The sequence below is a fragment of the Dermacentor variabilis genome, chromosome 8, assembly GCF_050947875.1.
Source record: "Dermacentor variabilis isolate Ectoservices chromosome 8, ASM5094787v1, whole genome shotgun sequence".
Taxonomy (NCBI): Eukaryota; Metazoa; Arthropoda; class Arachnida; order Ixodida; family Ixodidae; genus Dermacentor; species Dermacentor variabilis.
The window spans coordinates 44794416-44817665 of NC_134575.1; the positions used below are offsets into that span (position 1 = coordinate 44794416).

The 23250-nt window shown below is 46.5% G+C and overlaps 1 protein-coding gene across 1 annotated transcript in view; it reads left to right on the top strand.

Annotated features, from left to right (window-relative positions):
• Positions 1-23250, top strand: part of LOC142591387 (fatty acid synthase-like) — a 56677-nt gene that overhangs the window by 9707 nt on the left and 23720 nt on the right. Inside the window, exons 2-10 of the mRNA XM_075703714.1 lie at positions 1570-1896; positions 3564-3764; positions 9166-9288; positions 10065-10298; positions 12482-12783; positions 13242-13634; positions 18088-18277; positions 19571-19800; positions 22571-22774. Of these exons, the coding sequence (XP_075559829.1) occupies positions 1570-1896; positions 3564-3764; positions 9166-9288; positions 10065-10298; positions 12482-12783; positions 13242-13634; positions 18088-18277; positions 19571-19800; positions 22571-22774 (2204 nt within the window). The remainder of the gene's footprint in view (positions 1-1569; positions 1897-3563; positions 3765-9165; positions 9289-10064; positions 10299-12481; positions 12784-13241; positions 13635-18087; positions 18278-19570; positions 19801-22570; positions 22775-23250) is intronic.

A 23250-nucleotide genomic window follows, 5' to 3' on the forward strand; every position in this document is an offset into this window, starting at 1 on the left:
TTCGATGGGGATTCTCTTGCGAGACACAGCTCTTCGAGCTAACTAGTGAAATCCACACCAACCTTCATGAACTAACACAAACTAATGAAGTTTTCATTGACTTTGAAAAAGCCTTCGACAGGGTGAGCCACAAACGTCTGATATATAGAATGAGTCTTCTCCAAATAGAAAATAAATTCATTGACTGGGTTAAAAAGTATTTGTGAGATAGGCGCCAAGCAATTCTGGTTGAAAGCGTTGCGTCCGACTTTGAGCCTGACACGTCTGGTGTACCCCAGGGCTCAGTATTGGAGCCAACGTTGCTCTTAGTCTTTATTAACGATATTCACATTGGTATAACTCAAATATTTGTCTTTTTGCTGAAGATTGCGTTATTTATTGTGCTGTCACTGACCATAGCGATTGCGAATAAGTAGAAAATGACTTGTGGAAATTAAATGAGTGTTGTCATGAGTGACAGATGAAAATTGCTTATTAAGAAAACAAAATTAATGCGGTTCACTACTTGTGATAATATTGGGTCGCACACTTATAGAATAAATGGTGAGCTTATTGAACCAGTTGAGTCATTAAAATATTTAGGTGTTCATTTAACTTCCCGCTTGACTTGGGACACACATATTAACTGCCTATTTGGAAAATCAAATCGGACTCTTGGCTTCATCCGACGCACCCTTCCCGAAGCTAATGAGGACACAAAGCTCCTACGTACAACTCAAGAATTCGATCCAAACTTGAATACTGTTCCGTTACTTGGAACCTTCATCAAAGCATACCTCATCAAGAGGCTTGAACCATTACATAACAGTGCTGCTAGGTTCATCGTGTCGGATTACTTTTCCTTTTCAAGTGTATCTCAAATCAAAGACCACCTTGACCTTGCAACACTGGAAAGAAGAAAGAAGGTGCCTCGTTTAATATTTTTTCACAGAGTATATCACAACCCAATACCTTACACTACCTGAATACTAACGAGACCAGCTGCAACGTTTCCACGCTTGAACCACTTTTTTAAAGTTCGTCAAACACTTTCCCACACCGACCAACTTCGTTTTTCATTTCTCCATTTGGCAATCCAGCAGTGTAACCGGTTGCGGAGATGGGTAGCTGAAGAAGAAAATAATGATAAATTTAAGAAGCAATAAATCTATTCTTATCGCTTACCAAAAGCTCAAATGTTCGGTAGTTTTGACACCTGCAAATGGCAAGTCTCCTTCTAACTTTCATTACGATGTTCTTTAGTTCTTTTGTGGAGACGTGTCAAATCATCGCACGCTTCTGTTTCTGCGTGTCCAAACTGTTGTATTGCTTTCTGTAAGCAATTTTTTTCTTCTTTTTCGTATTCCCACCTTCGTGGAAGAATTGTATGTGCACTTCTTTATGTAAGAGTGGTTATGCAAGTGTTATTAGCACGGCTATTTTCTTTGTTGTGTGCACACGTTTAGTGTTAATTGCGGTAAATATGTATCCCCCAACATATGTAATGCATGATGGACCTATAGTGTAAATAAAATTTAAAAAAAATTAAAAAGCAAACGTTTGTAATGTGCTCAACATGCCTCCCCGCAGGTTTCCTCGGAGTGCCCGAGAGAATGGGAACCATCAAAGACTTGTCGCGCTTCGACGCAAGCTTCTTCGGAGTGCCACCTAAGCAGGTGCAGCTCATGGACCCTCAGCTACGTCTTCTTTTAGAAAGTTCGTACGAAGCCATCGTCGATGCCGGCTACGATCCGGCGACGTTGCGAGGACGCAAGATTGGCGTCTTCATAGGCTCCGGACTGTCCGAGACGTTGATTGCGTTTGTCGGTGACTCGACCACGATCGACGGTTACATCATGACTGGAGCATCGCTGCATATGTTCTCGAATCGGGTCTCCTACTGCCTCGACTTTTGCGGTATGGGACTGCCGTAAAAAGCACAGAGGAACTTGCTTTATTTGTGTCGCGCGTATTGTTTAGATTTATTAGTTATATAGGTGGCTAATGTACTGTATATTAGACTAGCAATGTATTCGCCACGTTATTCGCAATAATGTATCAGTCATAGTCATAGCGATATATTACTCAGAGATTGATTGATTGATTGATTGATTGATTGAGTGAGTGAGTGAGTGAGTGAGTGAGTGAGTGAGTGAGTGAGTGAGTGAGTGAGTGAGTGAGTGAGTGAGTGAGTGAGTGAGTGAGTGAGTGAGTGAGTGAGTGAGTGAGTGAGTGAGTGAGTGAGTGAGTGAGTGAGTGACCGAAAAACGGAGTGTCTGACTTCCCGAATTGAAGCGACAAAGCCGAAATTTCTGGACAAAGAACACCACGCCGACTTCTTAAATAAAAGAAGACAAAAGCGTGGAATTAAATTTATCCTTTAGAAAAGCAGGCATCATAACGTAGATGTGTACAAGTGAACAAGGAACAGCAATGACTAAAATGATTCCACAGCCGTAAAAGCTTAGTAGGCGAACAAACTAAATCGTACCGTCACCTTCTTGATCTAATTTTGTCCCGCGACAGCAAGTCATCCTTCTTGAAGGCCGATGATTTCCGATCGTGGATGTGCGGCGACCCACCGAAAATACAAAGCACAACGTTGCTACCTATTCCCTCACTCTGTATGTAGCTGTTACGGAAACAATAACGATTCCGGAATTCCTGCACTGACAGGCAAGTGTGATGGGGAAGGCGCTTCGTGCAAAAAATAATAGCAGAAGGAGGGGACGCGTTCTACTTCGGTCGGCCTGGGCAGTCGCGCGCGCCCGCCCGGGCCGACGGGGACAGTGCCACTCTGTGTCTTCGTGGCTTAGTTCGCGTTGATGCGAGACGCAGCACGAAGGTGAATTCGCTCGTTGCTGCTGCCGCGGTTCCTCGCTCCAGTGTTCTGACAGCGAGCTTCCGCGGTCATCGAATGAGATGTGTTCATGTTTGCTTTTGCGCGCGTGACAACATGCTTGTAAATTTAGTTAGTATGCTCAGGGCTACAAGTTGATACGGCTCATACACGACGTATAGCTGTCCACTAATTTGCTATTGCGATCGGCGCTTCGCCTTTCGGGCAAAACTGCGACTTTTTTCGTGTAAAAACGTATATTCGCTGTCTTGATATCACCCAAATAAACCACTATCTCTGTTATTTCCCCGCCTCCGCCACTGACATCGTTGCCACCCTTGTAGTGCCGTCGTCGTCGCAGCCATCGTTTCGATGCACTTTATTCCATATAGTTGAGCAACTTTGCGCAGGACTCCGGAGTTGTGCGCAACGTTTGCTCATTGAGAGAAGTCCGGGAAGTAATTAACTGCCGTTGCGTTGAATAACAGAATAGGAACAACTGATGTTTCAGCCGGGAGGCCAACATTATGGCAATGCCACTTATCTTCGCCATGTGACAAAGGCAAGTCTCTTTTTCAAAACAATGGCTAAAATCTGAAGTTACATCGCCTGTTTCATTAAACGTTGAACGCTTCGACCCTCCATTATCTCGTGAGCCTGCGGCATTAAATGAGTTTCCACCTGAAGAAATCACTGAATACTGGTGAATTTTTCATAAAACCTCTTCTCTGTTTTTCTAAACCAGGACCAAGCTTGACGATCGACGCGGCATCCTCCTCGACCATGACAGCACTGAGCCTAGCGCTGCAGTCGCTTCGATGTGGTGAATGCGAGGCGGCCATCGTTGGGGGCTCCAATGTCATGCTCAATCCCATCTCCACACTGTGTGAGTTAAGATTCGGCATGCTGTCACGAGATGGAAAAAGCAAGACCTTCAACGCCACCGGTGAGCTTTCGATTTTTTTCTATTAATTGGGCTTACTCCACGGATCTCGTTCTTTGACATTCGGGGCCTCGATAGCCTCTGTTCTAAATCTTGCCGTAGACACCAGAATATCGAGCAAAACAGACCGCGGACCTGTTAAGTCTAACTCCAGTTCTGACAAAGGCAGCAAGGATGGCAGCTTCTCGAAGGCAGAGTTTATGTCGAGAACGATGGTGGCTACTGTGATATCCACCTCTTATGAAGCCCGCAAAGACAGCTTCGGGATAAGAGCATCGAATTAAACAAAGAAGCAGATTACTGTGCTAACAAAACAAGATGGCATGTGAGCAGCCTGTCACGAAGCTCGGTAAAAAGTTTTTTCCGCACACAAGAAAGACTGCTCGAGCTTTCTCTTGCACCTAACGAAGCCACCTTGAGCTTTCTCGGGTTCTGATGAACAAGGTGCTCAAATATGCTGGTAATACTAGCTTCCTCTAGCTGTTTTCTTTCTTGCTTGCTTTAACCGACGCGCGGCGACGTAATGTCGCAGCAGAACGTTGCGATTGCGTTCCCATACTTTCCTCCGAAGCTGTCTTCTTAATTACCAAACTGCTTTGAAAGATAGCCACAAATGGAACACACCTTCGACTGCATACTCTACGCCGAAACCACACAAGCTATTGTGAGCGGGTGCATGAAGCGTTCTCTCCCTCACCCTCTCTCCTAGGCGGAAGGTGTTGTCATTTCCTATGCGGCACGTTGCGTGTGCGAGATGCAGGCACGTGTCTGTGAGCGAAAGCAAGCCTTCTCGCCCTCTTATTGTTGCGACAGCATTTATATGGCCACTCCAAGCGAATTTATGCCGTCGCCGTGAGGTTTCGTATAAAATCCAAGGGCGATAACACGACCGGCGCGCACCATACGCTGTATGTGTGAGTGAAAGCTTGTGATTTAGTAAAGCAGTGAAGGGGGCTAGTTGCTGAAGGTTCATGGTTATATTGCGCTTTGTTTTACACTGACGATATTAAGTGAAGGAAATGACGTGGATGGACGTAGCTCAAACTACCAACTCCGGCAGAGTTGGTAGTTTGCGCTACGTCCGTCCACGTCCCGTCATCGTCAGTGTAAAAGTAAGTGCAATATAACCATAAAAGCTTGTCACGGGAGCCGACGATCGCACCTCAATCAGGAGAGGAAGTACGCAGTCTTCTCTCGAGCGCGAGCTCCGAACGTTTCCAGGCACCGGAGGAGGGGGGCATTTTTACAATTGCTAGTTAGTACAGCGGGGCGTGGCATTTTCCGAGGAACTTATGGAGGCGCCCGACGTTTCTGCGCAGGCGCGAGTAAGAGCGGATGCGAGAGAGAAAATCTGGGGTCTTGTGCTCCTTGAATATCTGACTTTGCCTCGACACTCCGAAGTTTCTTTGCTCGTGCTGTGTGCGTTTGTGCCCTAGCCATGCCGGCATTGCAAAGTGGGGTCGAGTTTGTTTGCGCTCTGACGCTGGCTGCCCACTGCTGATAAAGCAGTGGGAACGGACGCCCCATTTGGTGATCACTGCGTCGGAATTACGTCGGACAGACTTTCTCGCGCCTGCGGCTCTGGTGCCGAGTCAGTCTAGCTTTCCCATCAGCTTTCTACCTTAAACAAACATCACTGATTGTCCCGGGAGAGCGGTATGGGCCGCAATAGACGCCAGGCCTGTTCTCCTGGTGCAGCATGTTCGCTCTTGGCAGGATTTTTTTATACTCCTGTCCGCGACTTTTCAGGAACATTTTTGATTGGTGCCTTTTCAGTGAAATAAACGCACAGCGCCTTAGCTACCTCAGTTGGACGCCATGGCCTAATGTCACGCCGTGAGGATTATTAGCTTCGCGTCTCGCACCCGTTAAGTTAGATTAGCTTAGGTTTAGGTGAGGTTTAGGTTGCCGCTAAACGCGTTAGGGTGGCGCGGCGTATTCTCACAGTGGTTACGCCGAGCGGGTTAATGTCTTTGTGTCTCGGCCATGTTGAGCTAGGTTAACGTTAGGTTAGGCTACGTTAGATAGCGTAAAAGGCTTTAAGGTAGTGCGACGTATTCTCATAGCGGTTTCACGGGTGTCGAGCGTCACCGACGGCCTTTCAGCCACTCACTTCAGGCGCGATTGCTAAGGTGCTCTGTATTCTACATTTTCAAAATATGCGGCCTGATCTCTACCGTGGTCCCTGCTACTCCCACGGAAACATATGTGATGTTAGTTTCAAGCTACATCGAAATAAGGCGCGAGAAAGGTATGATCCGGCACGACTGACTTAGCATGAGCGCCGCGGGTGCGAGACAGTCTGTCCGACACAGGGATCGCCAAATGGGGCGTCAGTGCCCGTTGCTTCCCCTGCTGCACCGCGCCGACAGCCAGCGTCCGCGCGTAAGCAAACTCGACCCCACTCAGCAATGCCGGCACGCCTTAGGGACAAACGCATACAGCACGTGCTAAGAACCCCCCCCCCCCTTAGTGCCTAGGCAGAGTCACATATTCAAGGAGCAAAAGTCCCCACATTTTCTATCTCGCCACCGTTCTTACTCGTGCATGCGCACAAACGCCCGACGCCTCTAGAGGTGTCACGCGCCCGTGCACTCACTAGCAATTGTAATGTCGCCGTCGAGGAAGGGGGCTTGGCAGGGAGGGCGGTGTTCTTTTTTGCTGCAAGTGCGCATGTGGCAGCTGCGCATCGTTGAGCGGCCGTGTCTTGAGAGCGACCTGCGTTGTGTGCAGAGTCTATAAACCGTTTTATCGGCGACGAGGAACCTAGCCTCGAACCAGCGCGCTACGCCGCTCTCGTCGCACTGATGTGTGCCGATTGCCTTTTCTCCCAGCGGTAGTTTGCAATGGAAATTGTTTAAATCCGAATTAGGTGTGGAAGAAGACGACAACGAACGTGCTAGCAGTGGCACGAGTGCATTGGCGCAGTTGTGGCGAGGGACGCCGACGAACAAGCTGTGCATGAAGACGACGAGGAAACGTACTAGCAGTGGCAAGAGCGTATTGACGCGGTTATGGCGGGGGACGCCGATGAGCTAGCTGTGGATGAAGACGACGAGGAACGTGCTTGCCGTGGCACGATCGTATTGACACTATTATTGCGGGCGGGGCCGACGAGCTAGCTGTGGAAGAAGACGACGAGGAACGTGCTAGCAGTGGCACGAGCGCATTGGCGCGGTTATAGCAAGGGACGCCGACGGTCCAGCTGCAGATGAAGACGACGAGGAACGTGCTAGCAGTGGCACGAGCGCATTGGCGCGGTTATAGCAAGGGACGCCGACGGTCCAGCTGCAGATGAAGACGACGAGGAACGTGCTAGCAGTGGCACGAGCGCATTGGCGCGGTTATAGCAAGGGACGCCGACGGTCCAGCTGCAGATGAAGACGACGAGGAACGTGCTAGCAGTGGCACGAGCGCATTGGCGCGGTTATAGCAAGGGACGCCGACGGTCCAGCTGCAGATGAAGACGACGAGGAACGTGCTAGCAGTGGCACGAGCGCATTGGCGCGGTTATAGCAAGGGACGCCGACGGTCCAGCTGCAGATGAAGACGACGAGGAACGTGCTAGCAGTGGCACGAGCGCATTGGCGCGGCTATGGTGGGGTATGCCGACGAGCTAGCTGTGGAAGAAGACGACGAGGAACGTGCTAGCAGCAGTACGAGCGTATTGACGCAGTGATGGCGGGGGACGCCGACGAGCTAGCTGTGGACGAAGACGACGAGGAACGTGCGAGCAGTGGCACGAGCGTATTGACGCAGTGATGGCGGGGGACGCCGACGAGCTAGCTGTGGACGAAGACGACGAGGAACGTGCTAGCAGTGGCACGAACGCATTGGCGCGGTTATAGCAAGGGACGCCGACGGTCCAGCTGTAGATGAAGACGACGAGGAACGTGCTAGCAGTGGCACGAGCGCATTCGCGCGGCTATAGCGGGGTACGCCGACGAGCTAGCTGTGGAAGAAGACGACGAGGAACGTGCTAGCAGCAGTACGAGCGTATTGACGCGGTTATGGCGGGGGACGCCGACGCGCTAGCTGTGGAAGAAGACGAGAACGAACGTGCGAGCAGTGGCAAGAGTGCATTGGCGCGGTTATGGCGAGGGACGCCGACGAGCCAGCTGTGCATGAAGACGACGAGGAAACGTACTAGCAGTGGCACGAGCGTATTGACGCTGTTATGGCGGGGGATGCCGACGAGCTAGCTGTGAAAGAAGACGACGACGAATGTGCCAACAGTCGCAGAGTACGGTGGCTAGCACGAGCGCATTTATGCGGTTGTGGCGGGGGACGCCGACGAGCTAGCTGTGGAAGAAGAGGACGAACGCGCGAGGAGTGGCACTGGCGCATTCGCACGGTTACACCGAGGCACCTCTCCCCCTCTCCCTCCGTGCCTTGCGCGCGATTGAGGACGACACGATTGCTTCCCGCCTTCCTCCCTTACGCGCGCGAAATCTAACCACTATCCTCGGCTTTCCTTCGCACGCTTTCGCTTCCCACCTGCACCACAGGGCGCGAGGCCACGGTGTTATAGCGCGCGCACATTATAGTGAACGCCACGGCGGCGGAAATGTGTCTGGAGTGCCCGTATAATATTGCAATAAAACCAACGAGAAACGTCGGTCGTACTTCCATAAGAACATTACCGAAACCGTCTAACGTACCTGTAAACAAGGTTGGAGACACACGTCGCACGTACCTCTAGCCACAGTCTTATAGTTTTAGGTGCACTTGCTTCAGGAGATATAGCAAGACTTCTTGCATGAATTACTTGCTTTCTTGTGGTCAGATCGCCGAGACACGTGTTCGAACCGCAGAACCTTGTGGACTATATAGGGTGTACGGCTAAGCGGTGTGGTCGTCCGGGACAGCCACACCGGATACCAGAGGTTTTAGAATAGTATCTTGGACTTTCAACACCTCGGCCAACGTTAGACGAGACACAGGGCATATGTCTAGAACAAAACATGCTATTCATTCCACCAGGCTTCTCATCTTGCGTCTAATATTGGGCAAAAGAGTCTTACTCACATTACTTATTACTTATAATTTTAGATTGGTGGATAGAATTGTCCGCGCACCGCGTAGGAAACTGATTGGCAAATGAGTAATCAGGCGCTTGCCGTAGAATTATAATTTTTCGGTTTCTGCTCAAAACCCGCGCCAGAGTGAAACGCGCGGACGGGCGTCGAAGCACTTCGCTTCACTTACCCCTAATTGTGTGAAAAACACGTTACGTGGTTCAGCCGTTTATTGTGATGGGCGGCCGCGTACTGTGGTGCTGCGTACTTGCCATTTAGCTTGTGGCAAGTATTATTTTTCATTCCTCGCGTCTGAGCTGCAAGCACAAAGACGAACGATTTGCTTCTAAAGAGATCGTTAAATCAGCACGCATATTTTTCTGCAGCGGACGGTTACGTGCGAAGCGAAACCATAGGAGCCATGTTTCTTCAGCCGGCTTCGCAAGCACTGAGGTTCTATGCCAAGTTGATTAACGTCAGGGGCAACTCAGACGGCTACAAGGTGGAAGGTGAGGCGAACTTTTTTTCGTTCTTTATACGACCATCATTTTCATTTAGCCTGTCATTCCTAAACTTCAAATAAAGGTAGAAATAAATTCGCCCATGCTTTTTTAGCTTCATCAGTTTCATGTTGTCTTCGTCTATTATCTTCAATGACTCCTAAATGCTTTCTTCATATGGTTGTGACCAACAAACATCGGCCACCTCAGTTGCCCCCTGTATATATATTTATATATGTCATAGATTTCTAATGCATACCATGTACAGACCTGCACAGCTTCGCGGGACCGTCTCTCGCCTCATAGTTAACCAAAGGACAAGCGAAATTTCAGACAGTTTACAGCACGCCGTTTAATAACTTGGACTCTTCCTGCACGACCAGATGTTATTCTCCCACCGAATGGAGCAGCAAGAGCTATATCTTTGTTTTGATACGTCTAAACCGAAATGAGCAAAGCCTAGTCGATCCAGTAGCTGTCGACTTCGCTTAAAACACGGGACGGGAATTTGCAGCTGCATTCACGTCTTTGTGCTTAACATATGTAACAGTATTAAGAAGTTGTGTGTGATATAGGGCCGTACCTCTGACAATCTTACTTAGTCAACGGAACTCCTGCGAATAGGAAGATAACGAAACAGATTCCGTTTAAGCAGATTCCACTCTATATACCAAACAAAGAGGGTGTAGTCTGTACATCACAACTGACACTATTCACATGACAACATAACGATGCTCATAGGGGCTACGGCAACATGTAGCATCAAATGTCTGTGGATGTCGCAGGTATCACCGTTCCGTCGAGCAGGAGGCAGGAGGAGCTGCTTCGAGAAGTGTACGCCGGCGCCAACGTCGACCCACTTAAGGTCACCTACGTCGAAGCCCACGGCACCGGAACGAAGGTGGGGGACCCTAGGGAGATGGCGGCGCTCAGCAGATTCTTCTGCGTTCCGGAGCGGAAGAGGCCCCTAAAAATTGGCGCGGTCAAGAGCAACGCGGGCCATGCCGAAGCAGCCTCCTGTAAGACAGCATTTCCTTATAAAATATGCAGTACGTGCTCTTCACGTTACACACCCGCGACGACGGCTCGCTTTGAGCAATGGAAACAAATCTCGAAGGCCATGCCTTAGTCGTACTGGGAGCGTACACGCGCGTGCAGATTACAAACCTTGAATACCTTTGGTTACGTCGTGGAGTTTTTAAAGCCGATTATATTTTTAGTACCATTAGCATATTTTTTCGGAGGGGGGATTTACCCACTGCCCTGTTTGTCTGTTTGTAGCCAACTGCTGTGAGGCCAGCTTAAGTCACTGGGCATGTGCCATTGGGTGTGGCCTCTGCTAATCTGAAAAATAATTCTTTGAACGTTTATGCAGCGTGCAGCGAAATCGATCGCACGACGTATATAGTTAGACAGTCTTGTCTGAATACACAAAGCACACGCGCCAAACGTGGACTTCGAGGCGGCACCGCTAGATGGCCCAGCGCGTCCCAAAAGAAGCGCGAGAGAGGAGCCTGGCTGCAGGGCACACCTCATACATGACGCGTTTCAGCGGTGAGAATACGGTGTGTCGCTACGTTGCCTCTGTCGAAAAACACCCGGCCCTGATGGACCGTCCTGTAAATTTGACAGAGCTTGCAAATCAATTATCAGTCCCATATTACTGGACATTTTTATTACAAGTTTAGAGGTAGACGCCCTTCAGCAATCTTTTTGCGAAACCCACACAGTTTTAATTCCGACGTAATTTTTCAATCCGTTCTGCTTCTATTGACGTCAGGTTGTGGTATCAGTAATCGTACATTAGACGTAAAGCAATGACTGCTTCAACGACTTCCCTGATTTCCAGTTGTTTCTTGCCCACTTTCATTGTTGTAATACTTCATATTAGGTAAAGTGATCGCTTGCATTTTTTTTTGTTACTTTAGAGATTCATATCGTTCCTGTTCCGTCTTGATCGACGAATGCTCCCAGATACCGGATGCAGGGACGGCGCGCAGTCATCAGGTTTCCTTGTTGAAGGACGAAGCTTCCCACGACATACCAATGAAAAGCCCTCCATTAGCTGTATTAGTGTTGCGAACTGAAGTAACATATAAACAAAACAAAAATGCTACAGTCAACTGCAAAGAACATCCTTCCGAGAAAACACGTGCTACCCTTTTTTGTCCTCTTTCAGAATTTGTAATTTTCACATTTTCGATTTGCACGCTCACGTGGTAGGTGCGCCTAAGATGAGCTTTTAAGAGTGTTTCCTTGCTTCTGATGAAAAGCGGCAGATCCTAAAATTGCCACCAGCGATAGATGAGCAAACCTAAGCTGCTTAAACTTTGCAGCAGCAGCGTAAATGCTTGTGAGAGGCCTACATAATGGGTGCAAACTTAGCAGAGGTGCTAATTAATTGCTGAATTGCGATGTGCCGTTGGTATAGTGGACACGGACAATAGCGGTCGCTGTAGGGCCTCGTCAGATATCCCCGCGGTCTTTATGAACACGTTTTCCGACATCAGGAATATTTGTGAATAGCGGCGCGTGAGCTAAATATATCATTTGGAAATTCTCTCCTGCTTTAAGTTTTGACCTTTTACGGCTTTCCTTTCAGCCCACGCTATTTTTCAAACGTTTGCTGTTATGTCCTATTCAACCGCGATAATGAGAACTGAGGCCAATTTGCACTTTGGCATTCACCTTTTAAAATCTGAACCGTAGACCTGCTTCTATTTCGCAATTACAACTTGTTGGCTGAAGCTAATTCTATTTTCATCATCAGCAACATTTACCAGTATGTTCTATCATGCAAGTAATGATAATCCAATCAAGTAACCTGAGTGAAATGTCACAATTGCGTTATCTGCCGCGTGGAATCTTTGAAAAATTGGTGCAGCCTTACAAAACACTAGTTATGTACGAGCCCCAGTCCCAACCCGACCACCACCACTCAGCCCCTCGAAGGAACGAAAAAAGCTTATTTTATACGAATGCAAACTGCACCTCCGCGCTTCATTCATAAGTTGCTTTTGTAAGTTATTCATGGTGGAATTTCGGTTTTTTTTCTTACGGTCTGATGTCAAACGTCACATTAGCGTGCTATAAATATTTGATCTCATTGCTCTCTCTACAATATTCTAACTCTTTTCACCTCCTTTATCCGAGAAAGCGGTAACTGGCTGGTTCATGCTGTTTTTTTATTTGTCGTTCACAGCAATCTCTACGATTTCCAAGGTGATCATTCTCATGGAAGCAGGCATGATCCCGCCAAACTTACACTTCAAGGATCCTAACCCGAGCATTTCGTGTCTTCACGACGGAAGCACTGAGGTGATCTCCAAAGTTACGCCCTTCGAAGGAGGCCTGGTCGGAATCAACGCGTTCGGATTTGGTGGAACCAACGTTCACGCCATTCTGGAGTCAAACCCGGGACCCCACGTGGACACCATGACGCGGGAAAAGCCTGAACTTCCCAGGCTCGTTCTCATGGCTGGAAGGAGCGAAGACTCGCTGAGAGTGGGTTTTACTCGTACTCAGGCTTTGTGGTATGCTCGGAAAACTTTTTTTTTGTCCTGCGCATTAGAAACTAACGTCTACTCACCGCGCCACCGGCATAATGAAAATATAGCCGACTGCCGAAAATCACTATGTTTCTTCCATATATCACGTCGTTTCGCTGTTCCTTGTTAGATATTGTGAGAACGTTCAAAAGGGGAAATTCCGATGGCGAAGTGACGGCGCACGGCCGTTTTAATAAATTCTGTTGCAACTCACAAATCATTGCAATGCCTTCTTGATCACAGTTTTACTGTGACCTTACATCCACGGGTGGATGTGGCGCAGACCCCAATGCATATGTGACTACAATGTATAAGCATGAGAACACCGCCATAGCTTACCCTCCGTTCATATAGCAGAAGACTTGTGTAGAGGCCTCAAGCCTAATATTTTTTAAAACTCTATTTGCATGACAGAAAACTCTGGACAGGCTGGAAGCCGACGGACCCTACCCCGATTCCGCGTACGCCCTCTTGAACCGAGTAGGGCAGCCCGGCGTAAAGCAGTTCCCGTTCCGTGGCTACGCCTTAATTCCCGTGGACGGCTCACAGAAGGCCGTCACCAAGGTCGTCGAGGAGGTCCTCCCAGCAAAGAGACCACTGTGGTTTGTATTCACCGGCATGGGCTGCCAGTGGAATGGCATGGCAAGACAGATGATGCAGTTCGACGTGTTTGCCCGGTCCATCCACGCATCGCACGACCTGCTGGCGAGGAACTTCGGCCTCGACCTCATCGACCTCGTGACCAACGTTGAACCGCGAGGCCCGGAGACCGTCGCGAACGTCCTTGTGTCCATCGTTGCAATTCAGGTGAGTTTGCGAGCTTTCGACGTATTGCGTGCACTTCGACGTAATCAATATGTGACGCATCAAGAAAACCTGTATATGTGCGTTCAAAAGGCCATAGTGGGTGATAAGTAATGGGAAACGCAACATCCTTCTACGCGATGGAATGTTCAGCGGGAAAGCGCACCCTGGTACCGAGGGTAAGTGGGTCATCGTCGCAGATCGATACTGGACTGCGTTAAATAAAATCAGTGGTATTATGCGTAGGTGACAACAAACCTCATACTTATGCTCTAGGGTATATTGTGTAGGTCAAGAAACTGAAAGTTCCTTCACTGCGTTCCCAAGTCCTGGTTTGAATAAGGGAAGTCGCACTGTCAATTTTTATCTAAAATCCGCGTTGACTCGTGATTGCCTGCGGATCTTCTGTGTCAGACTTAGTCGTCGCCAAAGAAATCACGCTCAATGTACATTCACTCGAGCACAGTACTCACGCGAACGTGGAAGTTGCAAAAAAATAAGAAATCGCAAATTTCCTTTAATTATTGTCAAGTGCTTTATATTTGTTTCCTTATTCTTGCTTTTTCTGTTTAGCACGCTTTTTTATACCTCTATAACAGAATATGTTTAGCATTTTTTTTTGCACTGCCCACGAAGACAAAGTTATAATGGTCCGTTCCCTGGTTCATTTCTTTTACTCTGCTGATATTCGATGTTCTAATGCGAAGCATTCTTTGGCTCATTTTTGCACTTTGCACTAGGTATTTAGGGTCCTTCCTGGCCTAGGTCTGAAAAAGATAACTTCCTTGGGGTGCGGGAGTCAAATCTCGGCCGTCGATCACTGGATCCGGGTGTTCTAACATTTAAGCCACGATCACACGCATGCGTTAGAAGAATCGACATTTGGGCAAGTTGGTACTGGTTGAGCATCTTGGAGGAACAGCACAAGACAAAGAGAGAAAGCACTGTCTCAGCGCTGTCCTTTGTGTTTCCTGCTTTCTGTCTTAGTCGTCTCGCGCTGCCCCTTCAGGACACGCGTCCCTCTCTCATACGACAGCCAGTCAGCTCTTTGATGATGATTACCATGGACCACTGTCATGGCTCACACCAAATAATTACTCTTTGCGTGCGCCCCTTGCAACTTTGTCTTCTTTCTTTGTGACAGCTCGCGCTCTGTGTCGACGTGTTAGGCAACGCTGTCTCAGGGACCGGCCCACCTTGTCCAGTGCTTTTCTCGTAGCAGCTTACACTGGGTAGAAACTCGAGAAAAATCGAGTTGCACTGTCTTCACATAAGCACATTTCTTCACCTAAGCACGAATCCCTCCGTAGTTTGAACACACATAACATGAAAAGGTTGTATGTACGTTCGAGTGTACAACACGTATACGTGTTGTACACTCACAATCACAATCACAATCAGTGTTTCTCTTACATTACGCTCGTCTGAGGCTGGTAATGATGGGGACCATTATGATCACATTGAGTCATGTTCCGCAAGAACTCCATACCGCGACCTTGTAGAATGCTTCGTCGCAGCCACTGCGCTGTAATCTTGAGATAAAGTTGCAGAAATCTGGATGAGAACTGCTTTAGGAAAATTCATGTATGCTTCCTGTGATCTCCGTGAAAACTCCCAGTGATTGCGCAATCAGGCAAGAGTTGCCGAGCTATTGCTGTTTTTTTTAAGCAAACAAGAAAAGTAAACCGCCAGAACCTCTGTGAGGTTTCATTTATAAAGGGCAAAGTTTTAGCAAATGCATACCGGAAGTTCTGCTAAAATATTTCCATGTTTCAGCAGTAGTGCTATGATGAAGCTTCTAGAAAACTCGCGGAAAAGCGTCCTAGCTGAAGGTTGCTGACGACGGAATAGTTCCCACAGGACAGTAGATGCAACCTCGCTTAGACGAGGAAAAATTTCGCGGTGATTTCACACAGTGGAAACCGTCTTCAGCAGAGTATGGCATCTGAAAGAAAGGAAATGGACATCGTCCATGCTGACTATCTAAAATGCATTAGATACGGATATAAAATTTGTATTCCGGGCCAATCTTACACGGACATCCCCACGCGTCAGAAGATCGACTTCAAAGTTTTTTTGCTAGAGGACTACGCATATGTCAAGGAGTTCCACGAGCGACTTATAGCAATCTTGTAATAACTTAGGCTCGCCAATCCCCGTTTCTAGTCATAGGAACTACAGAAAGATGCCGACAATGTTTCTGTCTTCAAACACAGCATAAAAGCCACCCATTGACTCTAGAGATAATGAAACGAGATAATAGTTTTGCTCACAAAGAAATTCCAGAAGATGTTCATATATTGCCAAGGCACGAACTATGGAATTCAGACGTCGAATATCCTCTATGGCTGCTTACACTTCCAAAAATGTAATTGTCAGTGGACATGTTCATAGGCATGTTCAAAAGGGACATGTTCATTCAAGCTGCTCAACAATAAGCACTTTACCAGATATATATGCGGTATTCAGGATACAAAGAGGTTTATACAGATGGTTTCAGTGCAGCGACCTCTTCAACTTCAGCATTAATTAAACCGCACCTCAATACACAAGAATCGTTTAAGTTATCTCGCGCGGCTTAGTCCACAACGGCTGAACTATTTGCAGTCCTATGTGCGATAAAATTCATAACGTCAGTAAGAGATGCGCAAAAATAAGTAATTTTCAGCGATTAACCAGTGGCTCTAACATCACTGTGCGGGACAAAAGTATAAACAACCAGTGATTGAATTGTATACCAAAGACTTAAAGACCTCCCAAAGGCAAACCAAGCGAAGCACGATATAACATTCCAGTGGATACCAGGGCATTGTAACATTCCTGGCAACACAGCAGCCGATGACACAGCATGACAAGCACACCTCAAAGGTGATGTGGTTGCGCTTCCAATATCCAAGAAAATGAATTACGCTGCATAATAAGTATAACGTCTTTAAAAATTTATAGAAATAGATCGCTTGACCAGAGTTCTAAGCGCTCGGATTTGTATCACATTGACCCGTTTATTGAATTCAAATGTTTACTGTCAATAGACGGGCGCATAGAAACCCTTATTCATCGATTAAGGTTAGGCACTGACTACATAAAACAGTTCTTACATAGAATCGGCCGTGCAGAAACCCCCGTATGTGATTGTGGATTTGTAGATGAAGATGTATATCACCTCCTTCTATATTGCTCGCATCACGACAGACCAATACGCCGACTTAAACTAACCCTAATTTCATTAGACCGGAAGCTTTTCAGCTTAAAGAAACTTTTGGGTCCTTGGCCAACAACGACCTTGCGGAAGAGCGGTTTAGAAGTATCAAAATTTTATCGAAGACAGCAGCATTGTTGCCGGTATTAACGCTTTTACTGCTCCTTTCATTTTAATGTTGCTGTATATATGTATATACAGGACTATGTTATGTTGACTGTTCTTTTTTGACTATATGTAGTAATGCATTTACACGATATACAGGGTGTTTTAGCGAACACTCAAAATTTTTCAAAGGTTGCCTGTGTCAGATAGCTCAATTCCAGTTGACGAGCCGGTCTACTCGAAGCGGCGGACACCACTTGCCCAAAAAATTAAACGTAAAATTGTCTAATTAACAATATTTAACTAATTAACTTATAGCTAATAATCTTATGACCCACATTGCAATTTACAAATTCTAGCAGTGGACTTCGCAAGGCGGATACACTTCGAACAAATTCTTAGGACGACACCAGTTTCTAGATATAAATTCCCGAACTTTGTGGACAAATGCATTGCCATTCCAGTTACTTGTCTGCTTCAGTGAATGAAACGACGTTTTGTTAACAAATTCACTGCAACGCCAATGAATTTCTCCGCAAAGTTCGGGAATCTGTGACTCGAAATTGGGGTCATCTTGAAGATTCGTTCCAAGTGGATCCGCCTTGCGGACTCCGCAGCTAGCATTCGTAAATTACAATATGGGCCATAAGTTAATTAGGTAAAACTTAATTAATAAATATTTATTAATTATTCGATATTGCATCCTAATTTTTTTCTTCAAGTGCAGTCCGCAGCCTCGAGTAGACCAGCTCATGAACTACACTTGTGATATCTGCCGCAACAAGTTCTAAATATATTTTTGAAAAAGTTTGCTGAAACACCCTGTATATACCACCCGCTGACTAGTGACTGTATTATTAGGCGACATAATCATTCGTATTTTTCAGACTTTCTCCTACAGAACTTTGGAGTCAATTAAGTTGCATATTCTACGTACCAGGTATTTCTTGCGTCGTAGTGTTACTGTGAAAACGCTGGTTGACAATGTCTGGTGCTTGTAAGAAAACGTTATTTCACATGTAATCTTGAACCCTGTATGTTGTAGGCTGGACCCATTCGAGAGATAAGGAGAAGCCGGTGCTTTAAATTGTGCGTCAACACCTCCACATATAATATCAATAAAAATATGGGTGGTTCACGATGTGTTGGCAGGTGGCACTCGTCGACGTCATTTACGCCCTCGGTCTTCGACCCGACGGAATGGTGGGTCACTCGATGGGAGAGATCGCCAGTGGGTACGTCGACGGGGGCCTCACCGCAGAGCAGGCCATGCTGTGCGCCTACTGGCGTGGTCGATGCACCGACGTAGGGAATCTCCCAAGAGGAGCCATGGCCGCTGTCGGTAAGCATTGGGACCCGCGTGTTCGCAAGGTGGCCTGCAGCCTAGGGAAACTTGTAAAAAGCCGGCAATGCTGCAGCGTCAATTCTGAAAATGATGATCGTGGCCGTGGTGTTTACACAAGCGGAGTTAGTTCGGCGCGCGCTTGGTCGACAACGAACGCTTCACCCCAGTTTGATCATGTGTTTCAGACGAAGGCGATCAGCACCCGCACATTGCCTTTCGAAGGAGTGAAAGCAAAATACAAAAGAAAAAGCACGGAGATGAGTGATAAATCAATGTCAAGTAGCCAAAATAATATTTCTCCGGAAAACAGCGTGTCATGTATGCTCGCTTCCGGAGACTGCACTGGATGAACACTATAAATATCCTATATTGCTCTAACTGTTCTTGTATGTGCGCAAAGCGTACAAAAAAAATTCAGTTAGAAGCAACATGGAAAACGCCTCCGAATTGTTGCAAGTCTGAGTCATTCCGATAGCGTCGCCGCGAATCCTCCATGGTAAGGTATACTACTGCAGGCCACTTAACAAGCAGATCAAAATCGTGAGCATGCCTTATATTATTCATAAATACGAACGAGAACACGAAGGTTCATTTAGAAGTTGTCAATGCAAGGTATTTTTATTAAATTTGTGCCACTGAAGGCAAAAGCTCGAGCTTACCGATTTGTGCGAGCCATTATACATCCACGCATTCGTATTTTTAACCAGAGGCACCGATAACCGGAACATTCGAAATGTGCGAGGAATCAAAATTGTACGCAGGCAATAAAACCAGATAAGTTCTAATTATCTGGACAGCCTTATTTACGATGTCCAGAGCGGTAAAAATTTATCATACATCACTGTTTAATACACCACTCATTAGGAATTAAGGCTTTTGCAAGAACTCGGTTAAGCAACTGAGCGATTTCGCATAATCGTTTTACTAATTCGTGACACTTGGTCTCTTCATACATTTTAATAGACGCAGTTTACAGAGCTTCGATGCGTGGTCATGATGTACAGTAACAGATGGTATTTTGTTACTTCAATTTTCTCCAAAATTGCCCACTTTCATTACATTTCATGCTCTTCATCTGATATAGTTCGTCGTGCCTGCCTACCATTCTTGGGTTGAAAGAAACTTCATTCAGCCCGGTTCAAGGGGTGCTTCCAGAAACGATAGTTTGTGAATTCTACCTCCATTTGGAACGGAAAATTAGTGTTAGTCCCGCCATCTAAGGCATCTTCTTATGGGCAGTCACCGCCTATAGCCGATGACGGTGAATTCCACGCGGGTCTCTCTACGCAGGGTTGACATGGGAAGAAGCGAAAAGGCGTGGCCGCAACGGTGTGGAAGCTGCTTGCCACAACGCCGAGGATTCTGTAACAGTGTCCGGACCGGAGGACGCCATTTTCGACCTGGTGAAGGAGCTGCAAAAAGAGAAATTGTTCGCTCGCGTTGTGAACACCATGAATGTGGCCTTCCACAGCACTCAGATGCGGCGCGTAGGACCTGTGCTGCTCAAAGAATACAAACAGGTGAGGGATGAGCGAACAGTGCGCAAGGCGGCTGCCGTTTTAATCCACAATAAACGGAGTTCTGGTACGGGCAAAGCATGCGTCGCAATCTTGACCAACGGCCTCTGCCGGGGAGTTTCCTGCAAAAAAGGCAAACTTCAACAGTGAACTATGGAGCAAGTGTGTACGCATGCTGGGAACGCTACGCTCATACCAGCAAGGGAATGGTGAATATTAGATACATTTGCTTATACTTGGTTATTCTCTCTTCAAACGGATTTACGATTTCGCAATCTGAGGGTTTCCAACAAGAGGTAGCGTTATACATTGAACAATTCACAATACCGTTTAATGTGCGTAGGAACTAATTAATGCATCATACTTGGTACCCGAATTTCGTACAATATATTTATCATATTCTACGCCTCCTTGGCCCAGTATGGCCTCTGTAGTATTGTGAAATACATAAAGAAAATTAATGAGTAAATTCATATTGATTTTCCTTTTTAAATGCCATGAAATCATGCATTTCTACATAGTATAACTTCTATTTTCCAAAAACAAATCTGACAACTTTCTTTTGTAACGTCTCTATCTTTTGTACATGCGGTTTACTTTGCGCATCCCAAATCCCAGAAGCATATTCTATTTTAGACCTGACATGGCTATTGTATACCAGTAAACTGACCTTTGTTGTTTTTCTTAAGATGAAACGACATCAAGTATGAACATTTCGATAACTAACCTTGATATCAAGTGTTTTCTCCAAGTGGTCGATGCCTGATATGTAATCACTACACTCCCAATTCCTAGCATTTGTCACATTATGCTGAGTGCACTTCGCACCACGGTTATATGACCAAGAGAAAGATAACAAATGATGATCCGAAATACCTGCCTCAACAGCAATAACCCCATTGGAAACGGCGTAAATAACAAAAAGAAAGAGTTCGGAAAGCGCACTCTCTACTGTATTCCCATTCAATTTGTCCAACGTTCAAAGCTAGCCTAATATTAAGATAGAATTGCATTTGCATTTGTCCGATTCATCATACACCAAAATGTGTCCAGTCAATCGAGGGCAAATTTAAATCTTCTATTATTTTAATATTTCATTTGTAATGTTCAACTTAGTGATCAGGCAGTCTAGAAAGAAAGGACCTTTCAGTATCTTGTGCACTTTAAGTCGACCAGAGTACATGCGATAAATCGTCCAGTGAAGTATTTAGAAACAATCTTAATCTTGGATTTGTTGCACCACATGTCATGTTTGTTTCCAGCAATCACTGTGACACCCCCCGGCAACGTGAGCCAAGATCGCGCCGATAGATGCAGGGACCAGGCGGAACAATTTCATGATCACTGACGTTTCTGTTCAGCCAGGTCTCGGTTAAAGCCACTAAGCGGTGGTTGTAGTACACTAAAATCATTTCAAGTCCACCTACTTCATTTACAATGCTCCGAAATTTCTGAGAAAGGATTCACGTTTGACTATCAGATATTTGTGAACGTCAAATCCACATGACATTTCTGTGATAGCTTCCAATCAACGTCAAATGCACAATTTTGAAGAAATCAATGTTACTCTCATCATACCCATGTCTGGTAGCTGCAGAATCTTAAACCCAGGGTGGCCTGTAAAATTTTTTTTGTACAAACCATATGGTTACCGCAGCGAAGCTGCTTTCAATTGTCAAAACCGAGCCAGCCATTCTGTCTTCCCGAAGACCAAATGGCGTTTTATCGACATATGTTTTATTCGCGACTACCACAAGCTTTTCTTCATGGCAGGATTATAGGTCTAATAATTGACATTTCTGTTAAACCTCCTGTCGCGAAATAAGAACCGTTCGACACATATTTGTCCAGAAATATAGCAAGAATCCATGTTGTTACCAAAGAGATATTTTTGCTTTCGTTTTCGAATAACGGATGTGTTCACGCTTGACAGTGTAGTCTGGGATCGCAAAGAGTTTTATGCAATGTTTAACAGAGCTAAGTGCTTGCTCATGTATACCCATCAGAAAGTAGTAACGCTTAATATTAGATTTCTTAAACATAGTCCTTCTCGCTTCGAAATACCAGTATGCCTTCTGATGTCCAGCTTTGGCAAACTGATTCAGCATTTGAAATTCGTTATATATGAATTTGATTGATCTAACCTGCAGCGGGAGGATCGTGCATCCTACCGCTGGGCACGGCAATGCCTTTGTTCCGACGCCTGTTGTTGCGAAAGATGTACGCAGGTTGTAAACGGCGCGATCAAATAACGCTGCTGATCTCGCCAAGCGCCTTTCTAATTCACTATCAGTTCTCAGGTAATCTTTCGTAAACACAGCACTTTCAGCTCGAATATGTTGCTATCGTACTTAAAGCTCGAATGTAAATCAAATTCGAGATCCGGATTTGGACACAAGTTCCATTCGGATCTTGAACAAAGAAATTGAACATATATAAAAGAGAGACATCGGAAGAAATGTAAGGTTGGGAGGTTAACCAGAATAAGTTCGGTTTTCGCTTTGCCTGCGCTGTATGCGCCCGTGGTGGGCGATTTCAGTGCTGTGTCGATATTTCTGAAATGTTTACACAAATGCGCTTCTCTTAAGCACATATGATTTCGCCTAGTAAATCCAGTTGATGTGTAGCGCCCGCTTGTGGATTTCGTGTCCCCATGTGGTTCGTCTGGCGCGTGCGCATTGAAACAACGCTTCGTAATGCCAGTAAGCAACGTCACCAGCTTTCGGCAGTAGGACCCAGCAAGCCTTTTCTTTTTCTTGCGGCCTTCAACCAGGTGGTACTGGCACCAAAGCCCCGAGGAAAGAATTGGGTGAGCTCCTCCGTTCCCGAGAGCCGCTGGAAAGAGCCCATCGCCCAGCACTGCTCACCCGAGTACTTCGTCAACAACCTCGTCTCACCCGTGCTCTTCAGCGAAGCCCTCCGACACGTGCCTAGAGACGCCATAGTGGTGGAGATCGCACCTCACTGCCTTCTGCTGGTAAGAACGAGCATCAGCACATTTTCTTGCATAGAGCTTCATTACATTCACAGTAGCCACAGCCACTTGTCAAAAGTATACGGTGCACCCGCCGTGGTTGCTCAGTGGCTATGGTGTTGGGCTGCTGAGCACGAGGTCGCGGGATCGAATCGCGGCCACGGCGGCCGCATTTCGATGGGGGCGAAATGCGAAAACACCCGTGTGCTTAGATTTAGGTGCACGTTAAAGAACCCCAGGTGGTCAAAATTTCCGGAGTCCTCCACTACGGCGTGCCTCATAATCAGAAAGTGGTTTTGGCACGTAAAACCCCAAATATTATTATTATTAAAAGTATACGGTGCATAAGGTTTGAGAGAAACGCTGGATGATTCCGCAGCCTTGGCACGCGGGCAGCAGTGCTATTTCGTATCTGTACTATGCCAACAGCAAGGTGAGGTGTGATCTTTTTGTTTCTTTCCTTCTTCTTTTCTTTTTGT